General features: G+C 36.3%; 1 protein-coding gene across 2 annotated transcripts in view; it reads right to left on the bottom strand.

The window, feature by feature from the left end:
- LOC132196544 (uncharacterized) overlaps positions 1–24585 on the bottom strand; it is a 162232-nt gene that overhangs the window by 91046 nt on the left and 46601 nt on the right. The window contains exon 3 of one of the 2 annotated variants that reach the window (XM_059619279.1): positions 1854–3588. The exons of the other annotated variant lie outside the window; for it this stretch is intronic. Within the exon in view, the coding sequence (XP_059475262.1) occupies positions 3468–3588 (121 nt within the window). The 3' untranslated portion in view covers positions 1854–3467. Of the gene's footprint in view, positions 1–1853; positions 3589–24585 lie in introns of those variants that run through there. 2 annotated transcript variants of the gene reach the window in all.

Below are 24585 nucleotides of genomic sequence, written 5' to 3'. Positions count from 1 at the left end.
AAATATAATTTAAGAAAAGTGATCATTTCAAAATTTGTAGTAATTTTGCAAAAATTAATAAATTAATATACTCCTTTTACCTGAAAGTTTCAAAGCATGACAAGGAATCGGTGCATCGAAAATCATCAGTAAGTTTATTAAAATAGACGATTCAAACAAACTATTTTAACTTACTTTTATATTAATTAATGCAATTTCGAATGAATCGTTTAATGCATCTTTCAATGTCGCATTGCGTTTGAACTACTTCGTGGAAGTGCACATATGAAAAAGGTCATTAGTAATGGTCGTATCCTTCTGGATTGACGCACGCATCGTGTAATTAGAAATACCAAACAAATTATTGTGTCATTTGAGATGCACACAAACATGCACGCGCGCGAATTGTTCCGCGGAGAACAAAGCCGCGCTCCAAAGAATTGAAATTCCGCAAATTCACTAGAGAGCCTCATTCATAATACTCGGGATAAAAATTTTCCCCGCATTTCAAAGCCGTGTCGCGATCGAAATCCGCATTATTCCCTCTTGCTCTGCGGCCATGTGTGCGCGTTTCAAAGAGTGAATTGACCCGACGCCGTAGCTGACCTCCAAATGCACCTGAACAGGAGCTGCTGGAGTGACAGGCGGCTTTCCTATTACGAGAGAGACGAATTGAATGAATGAATATGCGAGAGAGCAGGACAAACGCCGCGTGAGTCGAAAATCATGCCTTTCCTTCTTTCATCTCGCGAGCTGGACGCCAATCAAAAATGAAATGACCGAAAGTTTTTCATTTGTCAAAAGCTTTCAGTTTGTTTATTAATAAGCACGCAAGCGGGCATTGTGTTTGATGGGCACACATTTTTCAATAGCTGCGTGAAATGTAGGTGTCACCTTTATCATCACACAGATCAAAATATTTTCAACTGCAGAAGTTAATGAATTTATTTCTTTGGCTGTCCCTCCAAAATAAAATTATTTCCCAACCATGCTGGCCCATATTGAGCAAAGAGTTAGCTTTTGTCAGCTTAAGTTATGACAATTTTTATGAAAAATTATTGCTGATTATTTCTTTCAATTTCAAAGATAATTATTAATTGTGTTTCAAATCCTTTTACAGGTGAAAATTTTAGTTAGTTACATGAGAAAATTGATATAATATTGTCAATAAGTTTAAATGTAATTTAATAGGTGATTTAAGATAATTTAGATAACAAAGTTTGAAGTATAATTTTTTTTATCCACAAAAGACAGATTTTTTTTTTATAAAAATGCGTGATTTAAAAAAAATACATATAATCTAAATTTTGATAATTTGTTGTTGATTTATAACACCCTTTTAAATTATCTTTTTATTTTAGAAAACATTGATGATCTTATTTCCATTTCCTTTCAAAGAGAATTAATGACTGACAAAATTTATAGATCAATATCCTTTTTAATTGCGTTTGATTTGGTACTTTAAATTCAAAACACCCCAGGTGAGAAAAATTACAATTGATAGTTGCCATAACTATTTGAGCCGAACCTTAGCGAAATTTGTTTGCAGTGACAGCTCGTTATGTTGAATTCAAAAGAAGAATTAAATTTTATTGTTATTGCCAGCGACTTATTTCGGCCACAGCAGCGGCGAAACTCGTCCGCCGCCGCTGATCTTTTAAACTATCCTTTTTATCAAGCGCGCGGTAAATATTTATTGTGCATTTAGAATTGCTGGATAATTACATGGCTTTTAGGTCGAGTGAAATTTATATTTATTTCTCGTTGTGATAAACCAGTTCGCATTTGCGCCGAGATTTAAAAGTGGTGTCAGAGCTGTGCGCCCTTTTGTTTGAGTATTTATTGATATGAGATACACACAAACATACTTTGTATAGGTCGGCGTCGGGCCCTTTTTGTTGCTGCCGTTTTGCTACGCCGTGTGTTCGCGGACAATGCTACATTGGTAAACGTTTTCGATTTATTTATCTCTCTGTTCTGCAGGCAAAGTGCTCTGCTCTCCCTTTAAAAACTAATCCGTCTCTTGCAAACCCACTCTCATAAATATCAAAACGAGAGGAACACTTTGCGATTGAGAAGTTTTTCTCATCATAATGATTTTAACTCTCCATGAAGATGCACAGAAGGAAAAAGAAATAAAATGGAATTTTTATTCAACAGTATTTGCAAGTTTTGGAACTTTTTGAGGCAAATTAAATTATTACTTCTTAATCCTCTTTATTCCCATTTAATTATTAATATTAATAATTTTTTTCCTTATTGTTGTGAAGAAGTTCAATGATAATCAGTTTCCATTAATTTCCTACGTCACAATCTGGCACATCAATAAACCACTGCTAATTTTCAATGCAAAATTTACCTACAAATTATCTTACAACAACATAAAAATTCATTCATTGCGGAAAAAGCATTTGAAATTGTTTCACCGCAGGTGTATTGATACAAGGCGTTTTAGCTAAGGTCCAGAAAGTTTTCCTGTTTCCTTTTTATATTTATCTCAATTTTTGTTTACGCTACAGACTGATGAGAGAGAAAAATTTATCTTAATGCTTCTTATCTGGTTTTATTTTCTCCTCCCGATCATAGTAAATTAAATTTATCTTAAAGTTATGGTTCTTGTATTGTATCTCATTATCGGTCGTCATTGATGAATAAATTATTAACAATTAAAAATACTAGAACTACAAACCATATTTAACAACGATAAGAGACATCAGAGTACACTATAGGGTTTTGTTAAATTTCTAGTTTGCTAATAAGGCTGTGTTCAAAGTTATAAATAATTTGTAAAAAAAATGTAATGCAATAATATAATAATATGGATAATGATAGTTTACACAGAAACTGGCAATATCAACAGCTATTGTTACAATAATAATTTTAATATTAAAATTAATTTAATATATAAATTATTATTTATATCGAATCTTTATAAAGCATAGCTTGAAAATTAATTATTTCATTTACTTCTACAACTTTATTTTTTAACTTTATTTCACAAGAATTTGCAATCACTAAAGACTGCAGAATGTGTGGCACCCGCGCTACAGCTCTCTCTCTGTACACGTATAATGCGTGCATCAGCATACTCAGCAGCAGCACCGCTTTTGCTGTGTATAAAAATTCTATTAAGCACTGGTCCATTGTGAATGCAAAACTCATTCTTGGCGATAAAAAGTGAATAATGGTGGCATTATTGTTATTGTGGTAGCCGCCGGACGGACGGGCTCGGAATAATAGTTTGAATAATGAGGACATTTTGGTGAATTGCTTTTTCGGGGCCGCGGCGGCGCGCGATTCTCGGAATTGGCCGGCTTTCAGCAGCCTCCCGCCATATGTTTATTAATTAACTGAAAAATGGTCCTTATCAAATCATCTAATGACGTCGCAAAGTGCTGACGGTGCGGTGTAATTTTCTAGTACACACATATCATTTATCACTCCATCAGATCTTTCAAACTCGGCGGCGCCTCTTGCGGACCGTCGAATCAGCCAGGAATGGAGCAATTCCTCCACTTTCGCATAGCTTTTGACAATTTCATCTCAGGCGCCTTCAAAGAGGTCCTCCGTTTCCATCCATCACACACGGCAGAAAGAGAAGCTAATGACCTGAAATTCAAACAAGTTGTTCTCTGTAATAAAGACATCTCATTAAGGAAAATTGTGAGATGGTTTTGATGAATTAAAATTTCATCTCTTCACCGGACATCTTATTCATTAGATATGAAAAGAAATTAATATTTAAACAAATAAAATGACTTACAGTTACTAGGTCATTAAAAAAATTAGCTGGAATTGGCAACTTTATTAAGAAAATTTAGATCAAGTCATGCTAAAGGACAAAAAGTTTAGAAGATTTAGAAGAAGAAAACAAGTTTGTTTCGTATGCTAAAATTTCACCTCCATATCTAGCCCAAAAATGCAAACCCTTCTGCTCATATAATCCAAGTAATCGCCAAAAATTTCCATACCGGGCCAGCTTCTGTTTGGCAGCCAGCAGCGTAGGAATAAATTAAAAAGTGTCAGTAATTGGCTGCTGGTGGTCAACAGCGAAAACTGCCGCAGATGCCACCTCATCTGAATAAATTCGCCGCTCGGAAAGGTCACCAATAAAAACCTATGAATATTAATTAATTCGAAGAGCGAATGCGTCTCGCGGACACTATACAGCAGCATAGCATTCTTCACTTTTAATTTTTTTCCATCTAAATAAAAAAAAACAAGCATTTGCATAAAAACCACCTGCGCAAACGGCCGAGAGCGGCGGGAATTGACTTATTTCTCCAGAGGATTATATCATTAGTCATTTTTATGTTGATTTTTTCCAAAGAGAGCGAGCTCGTGAGCATCTCGCCGTCTGATTAAATGTCGATGTAATTTATGCTAATATTAGTTTTAAGGCTCATTGTAAATCAAGCTTGCTCTTGGCCATCGCAATTAGCATAATATTCAGAGGCGTCTTAAACTCCTCCATCAGCTCGGCTCTTCGGCTCTTCTCTCTGATAAAGTTCGATTTTTTTGTGCGGTCTCGCGCTTGAAAATATTATTTCAGCCAACTTGCGAAGCAATTCAATTCGCGGTTGTGCGTTTCTTGTGCCAAGATTTATCGATTTTATCTCATTAGCATTTTTTGCCGGCGCATACACAACTTCTTCAATTGGCAAAAGCCAAGCCGTATCGTGCTTTTTACGAGATGCCAGTTAAGTTTTTTGCTCTGTAAAATGAACTTTCGAATATGATATTATATAGTTCATAAAATGGTCTCATTTTCATCGATATATTGATGCACTAGGAAAATTTTCATAAAATCTGAAGGATTGAAAAATATGCTCTATTTCAGAACAAATATATCGTTGTGTTTCATCTGATGTATATTTTAACTTAATTTGAAAATTATGGTTTCTTTGTTATGCAATAAAAATGAAAAAAGAGGCTGAAGTTTGTTTTTAAACAAGACATTTGTTGGATAGATGAAGTAGGTGAAATGGAAAAATTCATCAGTCAATTCAAGAAAAATTTAAAAGCATTATGTGATTTAAAATGTCACTGGAGCACAGAATACTTTACATTTTACATGCCTTTTGACCTGCCGACTTGGCCCCGTTATTTGCTGATTATGGCCATATACTTATTAAAAGGAGTTACCATTTGACACGGCGAAAAGCAGTTTTTTAGGAGAGAGGCGGGCGAGCTAATTTGTGACAAGCACCGATTCTTATCTGCCGCCGCTTGATGTCACTCGTCATTTTAATCCAATTCATTTCATTTTTCGAGATCAAAACAAATTAGGAGCGATTTTTCACTTTGCGACGGCGCGATCCGACACACTCACAAAGTTGCTCGACCGGCCGATTTATTTCTTGCGTTCCTTCGAAATAATCGCGTCCAAATTGAGAAGTTGTTGATGATTTCCAAGCGACTATTAATATTCGTGAAGGCTATAGCTGCAGCTCAACAAGATGGATTATGTGCGCTTAACTGCTGCTCTTTCTTTCTTGACGAGAGAACCGCCTTAATGAATTCCGGCGAGCCTGCGCTGGAAACTGGAAAAATAATAAGTGGCAGAAAAAGCAGTTTCTTGGGCAAACGTAGTCATTCGTCGGTGTGTGTGTTCGTGCCCGTCTTTTGTCCGTTCTTTATTTATATATTTCACTTGCATGCGCGATTGTTATCGCACTCAGGCCTGCAAATAATTTATTGCTTTTGATATTTCCACTTTTTTTCAGCCGAGAAATTGGCATTATTTATTCATCAGACTCTCATTAGATGCCAATCGAGCGGAGACGTGCCGATATTTCCCTCGTTCGCGGCAGCGTCTCGTGTCGATTAATTGATACGGCGTGCAGATTGAGTCAACAAAAGCGAGCTGGATTTTAATTGGAGATGAAATTGGTATACACACGAGAAGCAGCCGAGTTTTATTGAAAAAGTTGCATGATTGCAGCGGGGGGCACTCGATATATATTGATTTTATCACTTAACAGAGCTTGCAGTGCGAGGCCTTTTCATGGAAATAAGTTTTATACGCAGAGAGAAAAACGCAATTACTGCCTTTTCAAACTTGAAGTTGATATTATTACTCCATTCAAAAGCTAATTACGTTGAATTTTAGTTACAAATAAATAATTTTATACAATTACCTCAACGATGTTCTTTGATTCAATGATTTGATTGAGTTCTTTAGTGAGCTAATATTCTTTTAAACAAATTAATTAAAACATAAATTTATAAATTTAAAAAATGTATTCAATTTATTCCAGAGTTCAACTCTTTCAAAATTTCTCTCCTCCATGATTTCCAATCCACGTAAAGGTTTGCAAATAAATTGCCCTTTCAGATTATAGGATGTTATCCTAACTCATCACATTTTAAGCTATTTTAACAGCTTTGAGAAAATTAAATGTTTGTGAAAAAAGTAAACACTGTAAGAATTAATTTTTTGCAAATGTAAAATATTGTTGTGACTGTCGAAATCAGCAGATTTGTGCGATTGGTAAGCGGATTTAGCAGCTGGCCCAGCGCTAGGTATTTTTGAGTCGGATCACATCGTGCCTTGAGTGACACGCAGCACTTGTGCACCGTCTGTGCGTGTCTCTCGACGCTGTCAAATGTGGCATTTACAATGGGAATTACAAAATTGACTGAAACGGCCGTAGAATCTACAGGTCAGACTGGTTGCTCCAACCATCTGCAATTCACACAGATAAGGAGGAAAAAAGTCTCTCATAATTTTAAGTGCTTCAAGAGGGAGGAGAGAAAACGAGAGCGTGTGCTCAAGTGAGAGAAATCGCAGGTGAGGATGAAATTTTGATTTAATGAGCAGCGGAAGGAGTGACGACAAAAAATTTACGACTCCCCATATAGTGGATTCGATTGCTGCGATTGCAAAAGTATAAAGACAGGAAAAGCTGCACAAAACTCTCATGTTACAAATTTTTAGTTTAAAACTTCAAAATATCAACAATTTAAAGATGAAATAACGAGACCAACATTTTGGCTGGAATCCCCTTCTGAGGAAAATTAGACCTGTTTATGAAAATGATCGCAGAAACGAGATTTTCAAATCTGGTTTTGCGTCTTTTTAAATTAGCACTCGCATTACGACTGCCAGAGAGGACCAAACTGCTAGTTAAAGAACATTGGCAGGGAGGGCACTCTGCTGGTAATTATTTGCTCGTTGGGCCACCTAGCTTTCCTGTTCGGCTGACAAAGCGACTTCATTTGCTGGTGTTCACCTGCCTCCGGCAGAGCAGCTTCTCGAGGTGGCCCTTTGCGGGAGGCAGGTGCTGCCCCTCGCCTGCCCCCACACCCCGCCCCCTCCGCACCTCATCAAAACTCTGAGACACTCGATTAATAAGTCGGATAAAATCGTGAAAAGGAAATTAAGAAGAAGAAAAGTCACGACGGACAGTTTGAAAAAAAGCGCAGTTGTGGGAAGAAAAAGTCGCTCGGTCCCATCCTCGCCTTACAAAGTAGCTTTACATGTTGAGCAGAGTGGAATTTAGATCAAGGCAGCTGATTTAATTACTCTCTACGCTGACATATTGGCTTGCAGTCGCGCTAAATGCCCTCCGCCGTGCCAATCAATTATGCTAATTCCCTCTGCATTCTTAGGTAATCAGGTTTGTGGAAGGTGCGTGTTTACCAATGCCATCCCAAAGCATCGCGTTCTTCTTTTTCTTTGTTAATTTGAAGAAAAAAACTTTTGACCCCGAGAATTAATTTCCATTCTGTCGGCGGCCGTCCACTAACGACCTGCCTCCCACAGTTCAGGTCATCATGTGCATCCATTTCTTTTTCCAGCTGCCCTCGAAGGCCAATTTATCAGTGCACAATTTCCTCGAAGCTGCTGAAAGCTCGAAACGACGACCCAAATTTTCGGTCGTCTGTTATTTTCACATCAGAATGCGGCAGCTCTAATGAAATTCAACTCTCTGCCCCGAGTTGGTTATTTTTATTAATGACAGGGAATTATTTCACCTAAACACAGCGGCCTTTGGTAAAACTGGAATTATCTCCGAGAGAGACGAGAAGCCGAGCTGCGCGTTTGACTCGAGAGCTAGAGCTGTGGCCTATCATTAAGAGGTGCATCGTCCTCCACAAACACATTTATAAGCGTTAATAATTTCGTCCTTCCGTATAGCTGCGAGGAGTCGCAGCTTCTCAAAACCAAATCAAATTGCGAGCAGATCAGATCTGATAAGGAAAACAATATTTATCAAGGTATTTTTATTGATTTTCCTCTTATATCGCTACTTCTTGCAAACGTTTTCTACAACAATCTTCATTCTTTCATGCTAAAATGTGTTATTATGGAAAATATGAATTGTTATTTGCACTGATTTCGGTAATTATATTGCAAAATTAAGCCTAGGGGCATAGAAAACATTATTTGGTACTTATCTCCTAATTTTTTTTCTTGATTTATAACAACTCAGAATTCACAAACTATTTGTAAAAATTACCCTGAATAATATGTCTTGCCCAATAATTATTCCTAATCTTCCTTGAAAATAAAAATTTGAGCTACACAAAAGATCCAATTTTTTTAAAGGAAGTGAAATTTGCAAGAATTAAATTATTAATTATTAGGCAGACCAGAATCGCTATACAATAAAGTTTAATTTCTTCCCGCTAATGAAGAGCAGGACAAGGTGCTTTTTTGACAGCGCCGCCGCTTTCCTGCGTCCTGCTTTTTGCTCGTTATCTCGAATCGATGGGGGTGAGCAGAAGCAACTAAAGTCGATTCAAATTATAAATATGTAACGAGAGCACCCGAGCACCTGCCTCGGCACAAAAATGTAATACCTGCAGACACTTCTTGTCGAGAGCTGTCTAGTTCGGCGAATTCTGCATCGTTGCGGCGAAATGACCGACTCGAATGGAATTCGAAACGTTGGCGAATTTTCCGTCTGAAGAATCAATCAAGGTGAAAATTTGTCCTCTCATTAGGTGATTAGCTCGCAATTAGGACAGAATTTCACGGCAGCTGGTGTGAAGGAAACACTGCCTCCGTGCGGTGTGTCGCATTTTCAAAGAGCGCCGCCAACTGGGTTGTAACTTGGCGAAAAGTCGCTAATGCGAGTGCAGCATCAACGCCGCAGTGCTGGTCATTACCATTAAGTATTGCCTTCACGTCCGCCGCCGTCGAGAGCAGAATAAAGTCGGAGAGAATAGAATGAATTCACCTGTGCCGAGCGCTATCTCGAAAAAACACCCACTCAGCCGGTAATAAGGCTTACACGTATAAAACAAAATCGAGCGAGACGAGAGAGTGCAAGAAAAACGAACTCGCCTCTGCACCCCATTAATAGTCTTTTCAAATAATCGCTGCTGCCTTTCTGTTTCAAGCATTCCGAAATATACACATTTTTTACGCGGCCATTATAACAACTGCGCGCTGCCTCTTACACAGCCTCTTATTTCTCCTCGTAATTCTTCTCCCTGCGCACAAAAAATTTTTATATGGAGAAGGAAGAAATTATGCGGTGTGGAGCACCGGAGAATAAAAGAAGAGCGCCGGTGTTGGCAACCTTTTGTCAGCAGAAAGGCAGCCAGCTTCTTTTTTATCGTACGTTTCATGTGTGGGAGACAAGCAGAGAGAGTCCCATTTAAGAGGCCGTTGCCCATTTTCGGAAACACTTTTGACCAAATTTCACGCACCCAAGTTTGGTAAATTTGCTTTCGATCGCAGGATCGCAGCAGAAGAGTCCGGCCTTTGACACCAGAGCGAACGCGTGCATGTCAAGCGCAGCGCGTTCTCTCATGCCGTTCACGTGATATGCAACCTGAATCGCACATGTGACGGGAGGACGGTATATCACCTCACTAAGTGCTCTTAAAATTTAATTTTCAATGTTTTTCATTACAATTGTAATTTATAAATAATTTTCGTCGGAGTTTTAAAAAATCCATTAATATTGCCCTGGAGAAAAGATGTTTTAAATTGGTCTAGTGGGGGTGCCGTTTTTCACCAACAATTCCTTTTTAAATAAATTTTGTCAACAATTGAATGTTATTGTAAAAATGTGGACAAATAAACAACAATAATAATTTGATCTCAATTTCTACAATTCCTGTGATTTACTTGATAAAATTTTTTCGACTTATAAGTTTATACGTATTTTTTTATTTTTATTCTATGAAAATATTAATAAACAACATTAAATTAGATCATTTGATATTTCTACAATTTAGACATTATTTTTTCCACAAAATCAATGTTGAAACTGGAAGCTTTTAAAAAATTATCAATTATCATGATTTGTATTTTATTTTAATATTTGAGTGTTAATTACCTTTCAATTTCAGTGTTTCTCTGCTTGCTAAAGTAGATGGAAAGGGGTAATAATTCATAAATTATAGATTTACCATCTCATGAACTTGAGAGATATTAATATTTTTAATGTTAATTGTGAATTTTGAGTTACTGAAAAGTGATTGAAATTTATTTTTTATCAATAGTAGAAACATAAAATTTGACCGGTACGAATTGGAATGGATAAATCTCTCTCGACTTGCTGAGCATCTCAATTTGCGTTTGCAAATGCGGGCGTACAAATCACCGTCGGTCCGTCGCTGGGCTCGCGGAGAGAAAAGCGGGAGCAGTCTCGCGGTTCGGGCGGAGTGAGGGCGCTAAAATATTCATCATTTCAGCAGCGGCCATGCAGCCTCCGTCGTGGCTGCGATGCGGGCCGCCGCGGCACGGGCCCTCGGGGCTCGATCCGCCCATGAACGACCTCGGCGGAGAGGAGAGAAGCAGTAGCCGGTGTGATGAGTGGGTGCGCTCCCCATCGTAATTAGACATTCCTTCCAGCCAAGATAATAATTACTCGCGAGAGCAGCAGCCAGAGGTGTACAGAGTCAAACATAAATATTGAGCACCACGAGAGCAGCCACAACAAAAATTACACACCGCGCTTCGGATGGAAAGTCTGAAACAATCTTCCAACAGACAAAAGGATAATGGGATTTTCATTCTTCTCTGTTGTTTCAACTCAAATCTCCGTTCTCAACACTGATTTTTTTCAAACTACTCATGTGTTAACTATTAAGTAAAGTGAAATTTAAAATTTAATAAAGAGAAAATAAATGCAGTGAACTTAAAATTGGTTTGTTATTCGTCGCGCGAGTTGTGTTAATTCTTATATTAAGTATGTCATGTAGTGAAATTTATAATTCCTAATTAATTTTTCTTAATATAAATCAAGTTCTCACACTTCTCACAATTGATAATCTGACCACACATTTGAAGTACCTTGTAAAAAGCTTGATATTATTAGAATTATAACTTCCTATTTCCTAAAACTATAAACTTCATTTAACAATTAATAAATTTTATAATTTAGGCAATAAAAATATAACATCAAGAAGTTTTAATTAAAAAAATTGTAAAAAATTATCCTAATAAATAAAATGGATATTATAAAATTAAAATATTAAAAATATTTTTAAATAATCCAAACAAATGTTGATGTAATTTGAAGAATAAACATATATAATTGAAACTGAATTAGGCATTAAATTTTATTGAATACAACAATATTAAAAAATCAACTGCATGACATTATTTAAATGTGTGTTGAACGGCTTTTTTACGCTCTGAGGCAAAAACACTGAGCATCTAATTTTTGACGAGTCTTTGAGTGCTGGTTGTGTGCGCGAGCGAGCTCGCTTTTTCTGTGTAATATTATACAAATTATACACGACAGAGAAAATATTATGCAGTAATTTGAACTTGATAAAAAGCGGCGGCAAGCTGCAGGTCTGCGAGCGAGTGCTGCGCAATCCTTCATTTTTCTGCCGTTCGCCGCTTTGTTGTGTGGAAAGAGAGGCGCGGGGGGCACCTGCTGCGCTCAAATTGACTCTAATGAGCCCCATTTGCACCCAAGTTGCGGCCAGCTCTCGACCAAACGTATAGGATGGCATTGAAAATTAACCGATTATCATACGTAATCCTGAGCGAAGTAATTTCCTGATCGATCGAAAGATAAAAGTGGAACAATTTACAAGTTTGCCTGGTGCGGCTGGTGCCTCTGAATTTCTCCTTGATTTTCCTTAATAAAATCCTTATGATATCTAAATTTTGATAATAGGGTAAAATTCGTTGTTCAAAATTAATGCAGGAAGGTAATTTAAAGAAATAGTTTTTTTTATATAAAAATTGATAATATAATACCATAAAAATGACGGAACTTGAAATAAAATCCACGTTATTTGCAATTCAACCATAAAGTATGTTCAATGATAAAGTGAATTTTTAAAAACCAGAGATGGCAATATCCAGGACATGAACGCATTTTTGTAAAATTTAAATGGTTAAAAATTTATGCATTGAAATAATTTTGCAAATAATTGTTTGCTGCAAAAATTAAATTTTTAATCTTCAACTATACGTTAAAAAAATCCATTATAAACCTTCTTCCTAATTATTATCATTTTATTTATTTATATTTTATTAAATTGAAAAATCTGTGAGAGTAAATCTAACAATAAACCTCTTATTGTTAATAGGTGTTTTCAAATAAAATAAAACATCAAAAGCTTGAGACGATTCCAAGAGCAAACGAGATAGGCAAAGTTCATTGAGTCCAAATTCTGTAGTGTGCGGCCGCCCTCGTCGCAATGCACATTCAACCCGCTCGAGCGAAACTATTCTCTTTAATTCAAGAATTCATTCCCGAGTGTGTTGCAATCTCCTACGATCCATCGGAGGAACAAAGACGGAGAACAACGCATTTTGTTTTGATGCATTGGTCGCTGCGTGCCTCTTGCTCAAATCCCGCAGCCAAGCAGAATTCCATCGTCTCTCAAATGCACACATTGTACAGCGAATTCCCAGCGCAGCAATGCAGGGAAAATAATTAAATTCACCGTGTGATGTAATAAATAATTATTAATTGAAACAGGAGCCTGCACTGCATGCGGCGCTCAGATTTCATCTCTCTCTCTCTCGCGAGGAGCGGACGAATCGCCGCTGGTCATGTCCGAGGAGAATTGCCTGCTTCTCTCATTCCCAGCTCATTTACCAGCTCTCAGCTGATTTCAAATCTAACGAGGAAATTCTGCTTGTAAAAGCGGCCCAGAACTCGCTCGTTTTATGCGTAACAAGAAAGCAGCTCTCGTGAGCAAAACCAGAGTTCTTGCGCTTTATCAGTCCGGTGTGCATTGCTCTAATGAAGACATCAATCTAGAATGCCCACACGACGGTTTTGTGTAACGCTCGTAGTTAAGAAGTTCAAATCTTTTAATTAGGTGGAATTTATGGCCACTTACAACGCTTGGCACTTAGAGAAGCTCTCTGCTTTTTGTCTGAATAAAACGGTGATTTTCTTTGTAAAAGTTTAGTAATTTTTGTAACATTTTGAGCAATTTAGAAACACAAATAAAACAGAGGAAATATTTTTGAAAAGAGTAGACAAGTTTTATAGGAGGATAGTAATGAGTAACATGTAGATCAAGATAAAAACAAAAGGTTAAACTTATAAGGAAATTAAATTATTAGTAAAAACATACGTAATGCTCTATTTTTCGGAAAAACTGAAATGATTCTGCAAAATTTTAGAAACTAAATTATCAAACGAGACGAATGAGTTGGAAAAAAATTTATTTTGTTGTTCACTGTTAGATAATAACATAAAAAGCATAAATAATTTGATGGAAGGTATAATAATAGTTTTTCCTATTCCAATATTAACAACTAAGAAAAAAAATATCATAATTTATTCAATTTTTTAATAAAAATCTTGAAAAGCCAAAAATTTTAGCAAATAACATTTAAAATATGAAATATTCTGAACAGGCATTATAGTCTAATGAACTATAAACCTGGAAATAAACCAAAATTATACTAAATATTAAAAAATAAATTTTGAGTTCAAATAATTTTTTGTTAATCTTATTCTTTAGTTGAATTCAAACACATCAAGTTTATATGTTTTATAAATTACATTTTTACACAGCCAATTTTGCTTTTATGCCTTCACTATGCTGGGAGCTAATAATACTAAAGAAAAATCAATCAACATGGCGCCGCTCATTTTTAATGCAAACGTTATAAAAAAATCAAATTGATCCTGCGAGCAATTAATATGAAAAATGTATTTTTGATTGAAACCTTGAGTGGTCAAAAAAGGAGCTGGCGGTCGGAAAATGTTGGGAGGGGGCCATCGTGCTTCTCTGCGGGCCGAGAAGAAGAAATCTATCCCCATCAGCATTCAAGAGAGAGAGGAGCTTTGTTTAGCTGCCCTGCTACCTCAGCAGCGGCAGTAAAATATTCACAAGAGGGGGCGTGTAACGTGGCACACGCAAGCTTACATTTATACACAAGCAAAAAGGCTTTTTATTTTTTTATATATGCCCAACCTGTTGCTGCTGCCGGGCCAAGATAATTAGCCCAGGCACTCCAGACAGGATCGACGGACGCACCGCCGCTGGCGAGCTGCTTGTGTTTTCTTGCTCAGCAGCCTTCCTTTCGGCCTCTCTTTGCCCCGGCCGCTCTCACTCCGACCGAGATGAATATCTTTCTAACTCATTCGCATCCGCGCCGACTGCGTGTCCCTCTCGATTATTTGCTCCTTCTCTAGCGCTGACTGCGATCATTTTGGTTCAATGAGCGCGGCATGCTTTTGCGTCACTTTGTCTCGTGCCGAAAATCTTTGATGCCAAGTTATGCTCGCATTTTTCTTTTTACTCTTTGCCGACTTCAGGACAGTTGATGAAAGGCAATGAAGCAAAGATAAATTTTCAATTTTATAATGATTCGTGTTATTTGACAGTTGATTCTTTGGCAAGTAAAAGAAAAAAACGAAGGAATTATTTTCAAGAAAATCGCAGATAATATTAATTGAGATGAGTTGTTCTCCAATATCTTCAAAGGAACAATAAAAATTAATAATATGCAAATTTTATTGCAGTTTGTCATGAGCTAGTTCCTTAGTCACTCTTTTTTATAAGAATTTATTTTATATCCAGAAAAGTTTCAGCGGTGAAATTAAAAAAAAGGTCAATCAATTTTTGCCTAGTTTGATATAGCCTCATTTTTTTTAAACTATAAAAATATTTTAATTTGCCGAAGTCAATACCAAAAGATTGAAACTGGATTGAAATTTAAAATAGTTTGCTCTCACTGGACTAGAAGTCAAGATTGAAAACAATCCTTTGATTTAATTATTATAGTTTTTTTCCTTATTACTTATTAATGTAACATATCTCCTGCATTATTTCTTGATAAAAATTTAATTATTTCTTTTGTTTCAGTAAACAGTTAGCACAACCTTCCTGAAAATTTTAAATTACCGACCAAAAACTTTCACCCGAAAAAGTAGCTTAGCTTTTTTTGCCTTCACTATGGCATTTGCAAATTTTACTGTCACTCTGCGTGGAGGCTGCGTTGAAGTGTTATAAAGTCGGATAATATATCTGGAGTAATATACGAATTACTCGGTTGAAATTATATTATTATGGTGCTCAGGATTAGCCGCTCAGCACCACACTAATTGCAAAATCTCGGAAATGTACGGAATAGCAGCAATTCCAAGCATAGCAACTAATCTTCCTGCCTTGACTACTGCGTCTGCTAATTTTGCCCACACTTAAAATTTCAGCTGAGAGCGCAGGCAGCACTCACCGCCACCGCTTCTGGCGAGGCCAATTATTATTCTCTCTCGGTGCTGTGTGCATCAATAATTGCTTAATAATTGTAATTGTGTTGAGCCAGCCGTGAACAGACGCGAGGCTGGTTGAAAATCGTCCTGACCTTAGGTATTTATGCAAATCAAAGGTGCAGCGGAACTTGAAGATTGAGCAAAAAATGGTGAAAAAGTGCAAGACGATTCACCTGCAGAAGATGCATCTCTCAACACACCTGCCTGAAGATAAAAAAGTGTTTCAGATTCATTAAAGGTTGCTCTAAATTTCTGCCTCTTATTGAGCTGTTGATTTTGTTGAAAAGAAAATAGCAAATATGAAATAATTTAACAATACCTACATTAAATTTTCTTTAATTTGTTTAATTAAGAAAGCATTATTTAATCGTTTCTTCAATTTTAAAGCTCTAACTTCTCAGAGTGTTAAAATTATTTTCTTACTTCAAGCCCCTGAAGGTATGCAATGGGAGAGTTGAATCTGCGCCAAAAGTTAAGTCTTCAGCGGTTCTTGTAAAAAAATGCTTCATATAAAAAAACACTTATTAACTTGAGATTTTAAACGTATTTAAAGTGGAGTCTAATTAATGTGTTTGCCGTTGGTGTGAAATTGATTCACCCACGTTACCTTTAGCATTTCGAGAGAGTTGTCTCTTATTTTCAGAGCGTACTCGACGCAAACTCGTTGAAGAAGCGAAAATCTCTTATTGTGACACCCTCTTAGCAGATGAATGAAGCGTTCAAACAATGGAACGCACGCCAAGTGAAAAAGTCGGGTGCAGCGCCGGCGAGGGATTGTGAATGCGACTTATGCGTTGATTTGTGCCAGTGGAATCAAGAGGGTGGCGTTTGAAAATAGAACCACCAGCGAGTAATGCCACAACAAAAGTCAGCGTCTCGCGGCCCCGCACTTCATTTAAATTGTGAAATTAATTAAACAGAGGCAGAAGGAGACAAACGCGCGACACTCGCTGCTGCGCCCGCCGCCAGCGACCGAGCAATCCTTTGATTCTTGAGCCTTTAATTTCCTCCAATTACTGTCAACGCGCCCATTCACAAATAGATATTTTTGTCCTTGGGAATTTGCTACGATTTGCGTAACGTCCAGATTTTCTGGAAACTCAAAGCGCACTGATACGTGCAGACACTATTTTTTAGTATTGAGTGAAATTAGATTGAAAATATGTTGGAGATACTGATATTTAAAAAGTATTAAAATTTTATAATTACAATCCCTATTAAACTTAGTGAAATATTAATATTATTTTATTATCAAATTGAAAATCTAAAATATTAGTTACGGTCATCAAAGGGAAATAATATAATAAACCTCAATAATTTATTGCGTACGCCTTAATTACATAAAAAAAAAAATCATTTTGTAATTTTCATTGAGTATGAAAACTCATACTTTTATCAGAACATAGGGACAAAGCTGTCGTAAGTAATTATTTTTTAATGCAGCTTTTTAGTATGAAAAAATTCGCAAGTGGTGGAGGAAAAATGAGAATGAAAAGAATTTGGAACAAAACGTCGTTTTTTGTGTGTTCTCGTGCGAGGGCAGCCTTGCGGAGCAAAAACACCCAGGTAGTAAACCAATCATTCAAATGCAATAAAATTTATGAAAATCCGACACTCTCACATGCAATGAACGAGACGCCTACTCGCCGAGGCAGAAACACTTCTTGGAGAACAACACAACTGCGTCTCCGTGTAAAAATTCGCCTGCCTCAGTCACGCGAATCCACACAATTTGAAAACTCGGTTTTTTATTGCGGCGGCCGGTGCATAATTATTGTGAATTGGCGCGTTCGGCCTCTCCATCTGCACGCTCTCCTTTAGATAACACAACATTCGATATGTATATTGACGGTGTATAGGTTGCCTCTGCATGCGTCCTCGACGTGATGACCCAGAGCCATACCACTCGCCGAGAGATGAATGAATTATATTTTTAGAAGAGTGGCTTCTTAATGAATTTCATAGCGCGCTAGCTGCCGCTCGGCCACAACAGTCACGACACCCTTCGTGTCCGTGCAACACACACCTCTGTCAATTAACAGCGCACGGAGCATTTCTCTTTCTATTGGTCGCACACTGTCAAGTCCCACAAGCTTTTCCTTTTCGCACGTGCTTGACAACATTATTTTTCAAGCTAATTAATAAAAATGAAACGTTTCCTGTTGGTTCAGCGTCCAACAATTAAAGAAAAGTTAAAAGTAAAAATTTTAAGAGATGGTTATTGTCATGAGACCAAAATAATTATGTGTTAAACCAAATATGATATTGCTATTTCCAGTATTTTAAATATTCAGAAATCCTTCTTGAATCCCACATTTTAAGCTTTTTATAGTCAATTAAATAATTAAAAATTAATTTTTGCCTTGAATTGACTCTCAGAAGCAATTATTTTGACGCCCTTGTAAAAGGTAAATATTCATACAAATGTCCTGATACTTCCACGTGAGAATTTATGATTGTTGGTCAATATCATGAAGCAGAATGCGAATTTAAAAGATCTTGCTAAAAAGCTGTGTCTGTGATGTGACATACATTCCAATTTTAATGAAAGTTGGTGATTAACTTCTACTACCCTTGGGGTTCTTTATAGAACGGCCAATAATAATCTTAGCTCTACATTTTTTACCATTTAAAACTTATTTAATTTCAAATTCATTGTAAATTAGAAGATAGGCAAAATATTTACACTGATTGTGAGGATCTTTTTTGCCTAAATTTAGGAATTTCTGGACGTAAACTAGCATTCCAGGTAGGAAATTGAGCAAAAATTAGTATCTGTTCACAATACTAAAGGGTATTACAAGTTTCATACCTAATTTAATCTAAATTTGAAAACCATAGCTTGTAAGTTGAGTTGTTCTCTTGAATATAAAAGTGATTTTAGATCATGAGTTAATTTAATTTTACCAAAAATTTTTTCTTGTAAGTTATTGCTTGGTACTTCTCTGTTTCAGTTTGTATCCTATTGCAATTCCACCAATATCATATAAACTGGAAAATTTTCCTTAAAAGATTAAAAATGTCAACACATATATTTAATGCTCATACTTCACTCTGTCATCGCTCAAAATCAGTTGAAAATTTTTAAAAATTTATCATACTCGCATTTTACTATCAGGTTTCCAAGTGTTAGGAGCAAAAAAAAATATTTTGCAAAACATTTTGATGAAACTTTGTTCTTTTGCAAGGTGATGCGCAATTTGCATATATTTGAACAGAGGAGAGAAACTACAAAAGTTGGCGTATAATTTTTTAACTCGAGAAAAAATTGTCTGGCATAACGAGTCACATGGTCTCAAATTTCTCATACGCCTGACGCCGCATTTTTCATAAAGCTCACTCTCCCCTTTTCGCTAATTAGAATTATTCATTTTGTGTCTGTTAATGTCTGAAAGGTCGATTATTTTTAGTTGTGCTCACGTTCCTTCCTTGTGTGCGGTCTCGCTGGATCTAAAATAGCCGCCCGCCGCCAACCGACAATTGGAGACACGCCGGCGACTTGCGAGACTTTTTTCGCGGCCTATACCGTTCCGATTGTCTGGTGGTACAACAATTATTCAAAAGTGGACCGAGCATGAGTGGACGAATTGAACGCGCGTTTATCTCTGGAAATCATCTCTCGAATGTGCTGAAGGGAGTCCTGAAAGCGTCTGAAATCAATTATATTGACAGTCGAGCTGCTCCGGAGAATGGCAGGTGTATGAGGGATATAAATTTATTATTCACGCAGGCGGACGCCAAGATGCCGATGCCTTATTTCATTTCATTTCGCTGCATCTGATTGTTTGTTGTTCAATACGCGCGGCGAGAGAGGTGCATAACAAATCAATCTGGCTGTTTGCGGGCTGGAATTTAAATGTCTTTATCCATTGCCACTATATTTCTTTGATCCGACTCACCTTTGCGTAAGCCGATCGATCTGCCGGCAGCATGTAAAAAATTCAAACACCTCTCCTTTCCGTCAGTTGATTCTCGGTTTACCAATCGGGCACCTGTTGTTGGGCCAATGTCAATCAATTAAATGCTTAAAAATGAACTAGTTAATTAATTGGGAAAACATCTAAGCGCAAAATAGTAAAATATAATTTGGAATTGATAAAAAAAATGAAATAATTATAAAAATATAATAATTAAATAGAATTATTGGGATTTAAAAAAAAAATGTTGAATTCTATGAAAAATATAAAACCTTTGGTTCACAGGAAAGCGACCTAAAATTTATTCTGCCCATTATAATAATAGCTGCCGTTGCAGCTCTCGTATAGTAAAGTATGTAATATTTAATTGCAAGTTTAAAATAATCCATTTTCAATGAGAACTTTTTTTATCAAAAAATTATAAATACTTTGTCCTGAGAACGCTCTTATAAAATTTTAGATATATGATGACTCTAAATAATATTTTATTTTATTTTGTCACTCAATAGACTGAACAGGTGCGATAAATCCTTTTTTCTGACAGTTATTCAATAATTATATTATTTTTTTACTTAAATAATAAATTTGTTATAATTAAAAAACCAATAATTTTTAAGTGTTATTTCACTCAATTTGAATATTTTAATGATGCCTTTTCCTTGCCTAATTCCTAGAACAAGCAAAACAGGAAACTCGCAACAAAGATTGAATGTGTCAGAATAATCATTTTACGATCCAGCAAGCAGCTCCAACCAATATATAATTGCCGGCATATTTCATGCAACCGCCAAGAGTACAGCCTAGACACGATGATGAATTCATTTAACCTCGCTTTTCGCGGTTGATTTGCATGTCATCAAGATGGAAGTAACGTCGCAATTAGTGCCAATAAAAAGGCAGAGAAATGTGTGCCTCTCCACGTGCCACTGCGGTGGAGGATTAATTTTCTTCTTCTCAAGCAGTCGTCGTCACGTCAGGCAAATCAAGGTCTGCCCCGAATTAATTCTAGTAATAAGAATTGGGAATTTGGAAAATAGAAGCGCGCTATTAAGAAGCGGGATATATATTTTATTAAATTTTTTATGTAGGCCGCGAGAAGTTTGTTTTTGTGATCTGATTGATGATAAGCGGAATAGATTCTGAAGCGCATCAAAAGAGGAGGGAGGATTATAAAAAAAGGCAGCCCGAGATTTTTGAATAAGTTATACGTTTTAATGTGCTGTTGAATTCAAATGATATCTGACAGCATCTTTTTAAGTAAAAAGTGTCCACCCGCTCTCTCATTCCTAAACCGGTTTGTGTCCGACTTCTTATAAAAATATTCTTAACACAAAATATCAAAGCGGTCTCTCGTCCTGAATGAGAAAAACATTTAATTTTTTTAAATAAATCTTCCAAAAATCCCTTTTAATAATTAAGAAAATTTTAATTCGAATTTTAAACGCGAAAAATTATTATCCAGTACTTTGTCCCATTTGTTATGTTTGCGTTTCTTCTTTGCTGACGTGCGAGTGTCTGTGCTCCGGTTTTCAATTTCAAAAGGCACACGGTGGCAATTAATTTGTGGCAAAACATCACAAAGCGTTTGTGAGGCGTCTTGCGGACACTGTGTTAGTCTCTGCTTCTCAAAAATTTATTCCAGTGTTCGCTCTGTCGCTTTTATTATTCGTCCGTGGCTGGCTGCCAAATTAGAATAATTCCATCGGATCGCGCCCACAAGCAGAGGAATAAAGAACGCGCGCCGCGCCACCAACTAGCGCAATTATCTCAATAATTTCTGCTTTGAAAAACAATGGTCGCAAAGAGAGTGAGGCCGCACCGAGAATTAAAAGCAGACGAGTGAGAGAGGAATAAATATTTTTAGTGTGTGCCAAACGCACGAACAGAAGCGAATTCCTTTACGACCAAACCAAAAGAAATTAAACGCCAGAGGGAAGGCCAATGAACTTTAATTATATCTATTTGCCCATTAGATTTACTGCTGAAATAAAAGTCGAGAGAATATTTTATTCAAATTAGCTTTACGGTTTATCTGCTTTTCGAGTATTTCGTTTTGTTTAGCCCTTTAAAAATAGCATAGTATTTTTATGCTTATTATTTCAGCAGACGAAGAGCAAATGTGTTTTTTTTTTATGGAAATGAGACAAAGTGTTCCAAAATATTTAATTTAAAATCTGCTCTAGCTGCTCAAAATTAAATGATTGAAGTGACAGTATTTAGAAATTAGGAAATTTATTTAATTGCTGAAAACCTCAAATTAACAATTATGTTTATGTTCTGCTTAAAAATTATTTATTTTTAGGAATTTTATTCAGGCAATCTTTTCATTGTAGAGCAGACTTGTAGTGAAATTTGATTTATTTTATTAAATATTAAATCAAAGCCAGAAAGATTTATTCTGCACTTTGCTCTAACAGCATATTAAAATTAAATCTAAACATAAACGCCTTCTTAAATTCTACGAGTACTTTTTGTGATTTTGTCTTCAGGTCACCAAGTGAAATGAAATTTCACAGTGCTCCCTGTCCTGCTCTCCTAGCGGATGGTCCAGACGAGGAACATCTCTAGGCTTTTAAGAAACCTACACCGCGCGAGGCTACGAACACATGACGAAATTTATTATAATCCTCTAAATTACACAAGCGGCTAATTTCACTTGGTCGCCGGCTCATAATTTTGACGCTTGATTCTTTTGATGCGCGGCGCACAATAAAATTAAGCGCACCGACGAATAAAGCCATCGCACTAAATTTATCTCGGCCATTAAAGTGGCCACGCCGCCTGACTAGATTTAAGCCCGAGTGCACTGTTTATTATCAGTCTTATTATTTTTATTGCGCGATTACTTCTTCTGCGTGCGCTAAATTAAATGCGAAATAAGACGGCCGCTCGCAAAACAACGGAGTGGTGGAATTTGAACGCAAAGCAAAACATAAACCAGTTTGCAAATGAGAAAAATTTATTCCCGAATAAAATTTTTCGCTATTTCTTCTTCAATAGTTTTCTTAATAAAATTTTTAATCTTCAATGCATTAAATCCTAAACTTTTGTCTTTAATTAAGCTGGACTTAAATTTTATAATTTTGGTTTTTAAAATACATGACCCAGACTGTCGAGTTCCACTTCAGCCGTTGATCTGTTGACGCACCGAGAATTATAAATCCAGGTGAGAGATATGACGGCGGGCGCTCGACGCCCATTCTGCACTGGCGGAATGCAAAATAATAAATATTTCAGCTGCGCTAGACACAGCAAACTCTGCAGTAGCGAGCTTTTATAGTACGCCCGCCGAGTGTTTATTTTCGTAGGAGAGCCGCGCGACAGTAAATCTGGAGCGCGTTGATCAAAACAATCAGGCTTGCTTTTCAAAAACGTACATTCAGCTGTTATATCATAGTTTGTTTGAGCATATTAATTTTTTTTTAACAGAAAAAGTTTTTAAATAAAAATATTCAAATGCAAATTAAATGTTTATAATTTTTTGTTGAACCAATATTTTTGTAATTTATAATTTTTTTTTTTTATTTATGATTTGTCAATTATTCTTTATACACTTACTATTATGTGTATAGCAACATACATACTATTTCTAATATTTCTTATGCATTTTATTGCATTAAATTTAATTTATATATAAAAAATATATAAATAATGTTCTTGGTAAGAAATTAATTAATTAATACTGTGAAGATATAATTACCAAAATCTAATGATTCACGTATTTTTGTAAATTATTATTTCTGTAAAACTTTAAATAGTTGACTTTAAACCGATAAAATATTTTCCTATACACAAGGGTGTAAATCAGAATTCTGCTCTCTGGTGCTCAAATATGTCAGCAGCTCATTTCACCAATTTAAATTGTACAAAAACGGGAGAGGAATGCGTCGGTAAAAGTGTTTTTCGCCGTTGCGAATCGAAAGGCATGCGGCTATTATTGTATTATTTGAGTCTGTGCCGATAAGTAATGTGCTCATTCTTCGCGATTGCGTGTGTATAGAAGAGGAGCTGCGCGAGGAGAGCAATCCTTTTGTCTTCCTCCGCCAACGCACTCGCGGCGGCGGGTTCCTCTTTGAGCGCGGCCGGCCGGCCACCACTTATCTCGTGCCTCCGTATTTTTAATTGACTTTTAAGAAGAAAAAGCAAGAATTTCCCTTTGTTTTTGTCTTCTCCTGCACCGTCTGCCGCCGACGCCGCCGCCACCGCTGCCGGGTAAATTCAGAAAATATTTTTGTCCTTTAATTAGAGAGTCCCACTCGAGATGATCTAACATGAACTCGCGGCGCGCGGTGATGTTCTTTCTGTTTCATTGTATGCAAAACAAGAAGAGAGCTTGGATTGTTTTAGGGGGCGTGCGGCTGCGAGCAACATTAGAATAATGGGGGCGAGCAAGACGAGCTTTTTAGTAATACGATTTAGCAGATTTCCTTTATTTATTTCAGCAGACCTTTATACTTTGTGTAATGTTTTGTTTTTAAGTGATGGCTATCAATTCTTAACTTAAATAAAGCAACCTCAATTAAAAGAATCATATAAATAACATTGTTGTGTAAAATTACAGTAATTTCATCTAAAGTACCGTAAAATACCAAATTTTTTATTTGAACAAATAAAAAATAATCATTATTTTCCAAGAAAAGCAGAAAATGTATATTAAGCTGCTATTAAAATTTTTTGAAATCGGCTACATTCTGCGTCACAGAGGGTGAAGAAAAAGTAATCAAGCCGTTGAAAATCTTTTTTCTTTCCAGAAACAGGTATATTTGGCAGTTCGATTGAAGAAATAGGCGATCGCGGAATTAAACAAATTTTAAAATAAAATAAAAGCTAAGCGACCGAGGGCGAAGGAATAATATAGAAATTTAATCAAACAATATGACTTTTTCCAATAACAAGTCACTTTCGTTGTGACAAAAATTTTATAAAAATTTATATTAATATTTATAATTATAATACACGTTGTAAAATTATTTGCATTCATTTTTCCATAATCCAAGAGTGTCCTCCAAAATTTATTTAGCTTC

Source organism: Neocloeon triangulifer, unplaced genomic scaffold (assembly GCF_031216515.1).
Source record: "Neocloeon triangulifer isolate White Clay Creek 2 clone unplaced genomic scaffold, ASM3121651v1 ptg000012l, whole genome shotgun sequence".
In the NCBI taxonomy this organism is placed as follows: Eukaryota; Metazoa; Arthropoda; class Insecta; order Ephemeroptera; family Baetidae; genus Neocloeon; species Neocloeon triangulifer.
This window is presented reverse-complemented; position numbering and strand designations above follow the sequence as displayed.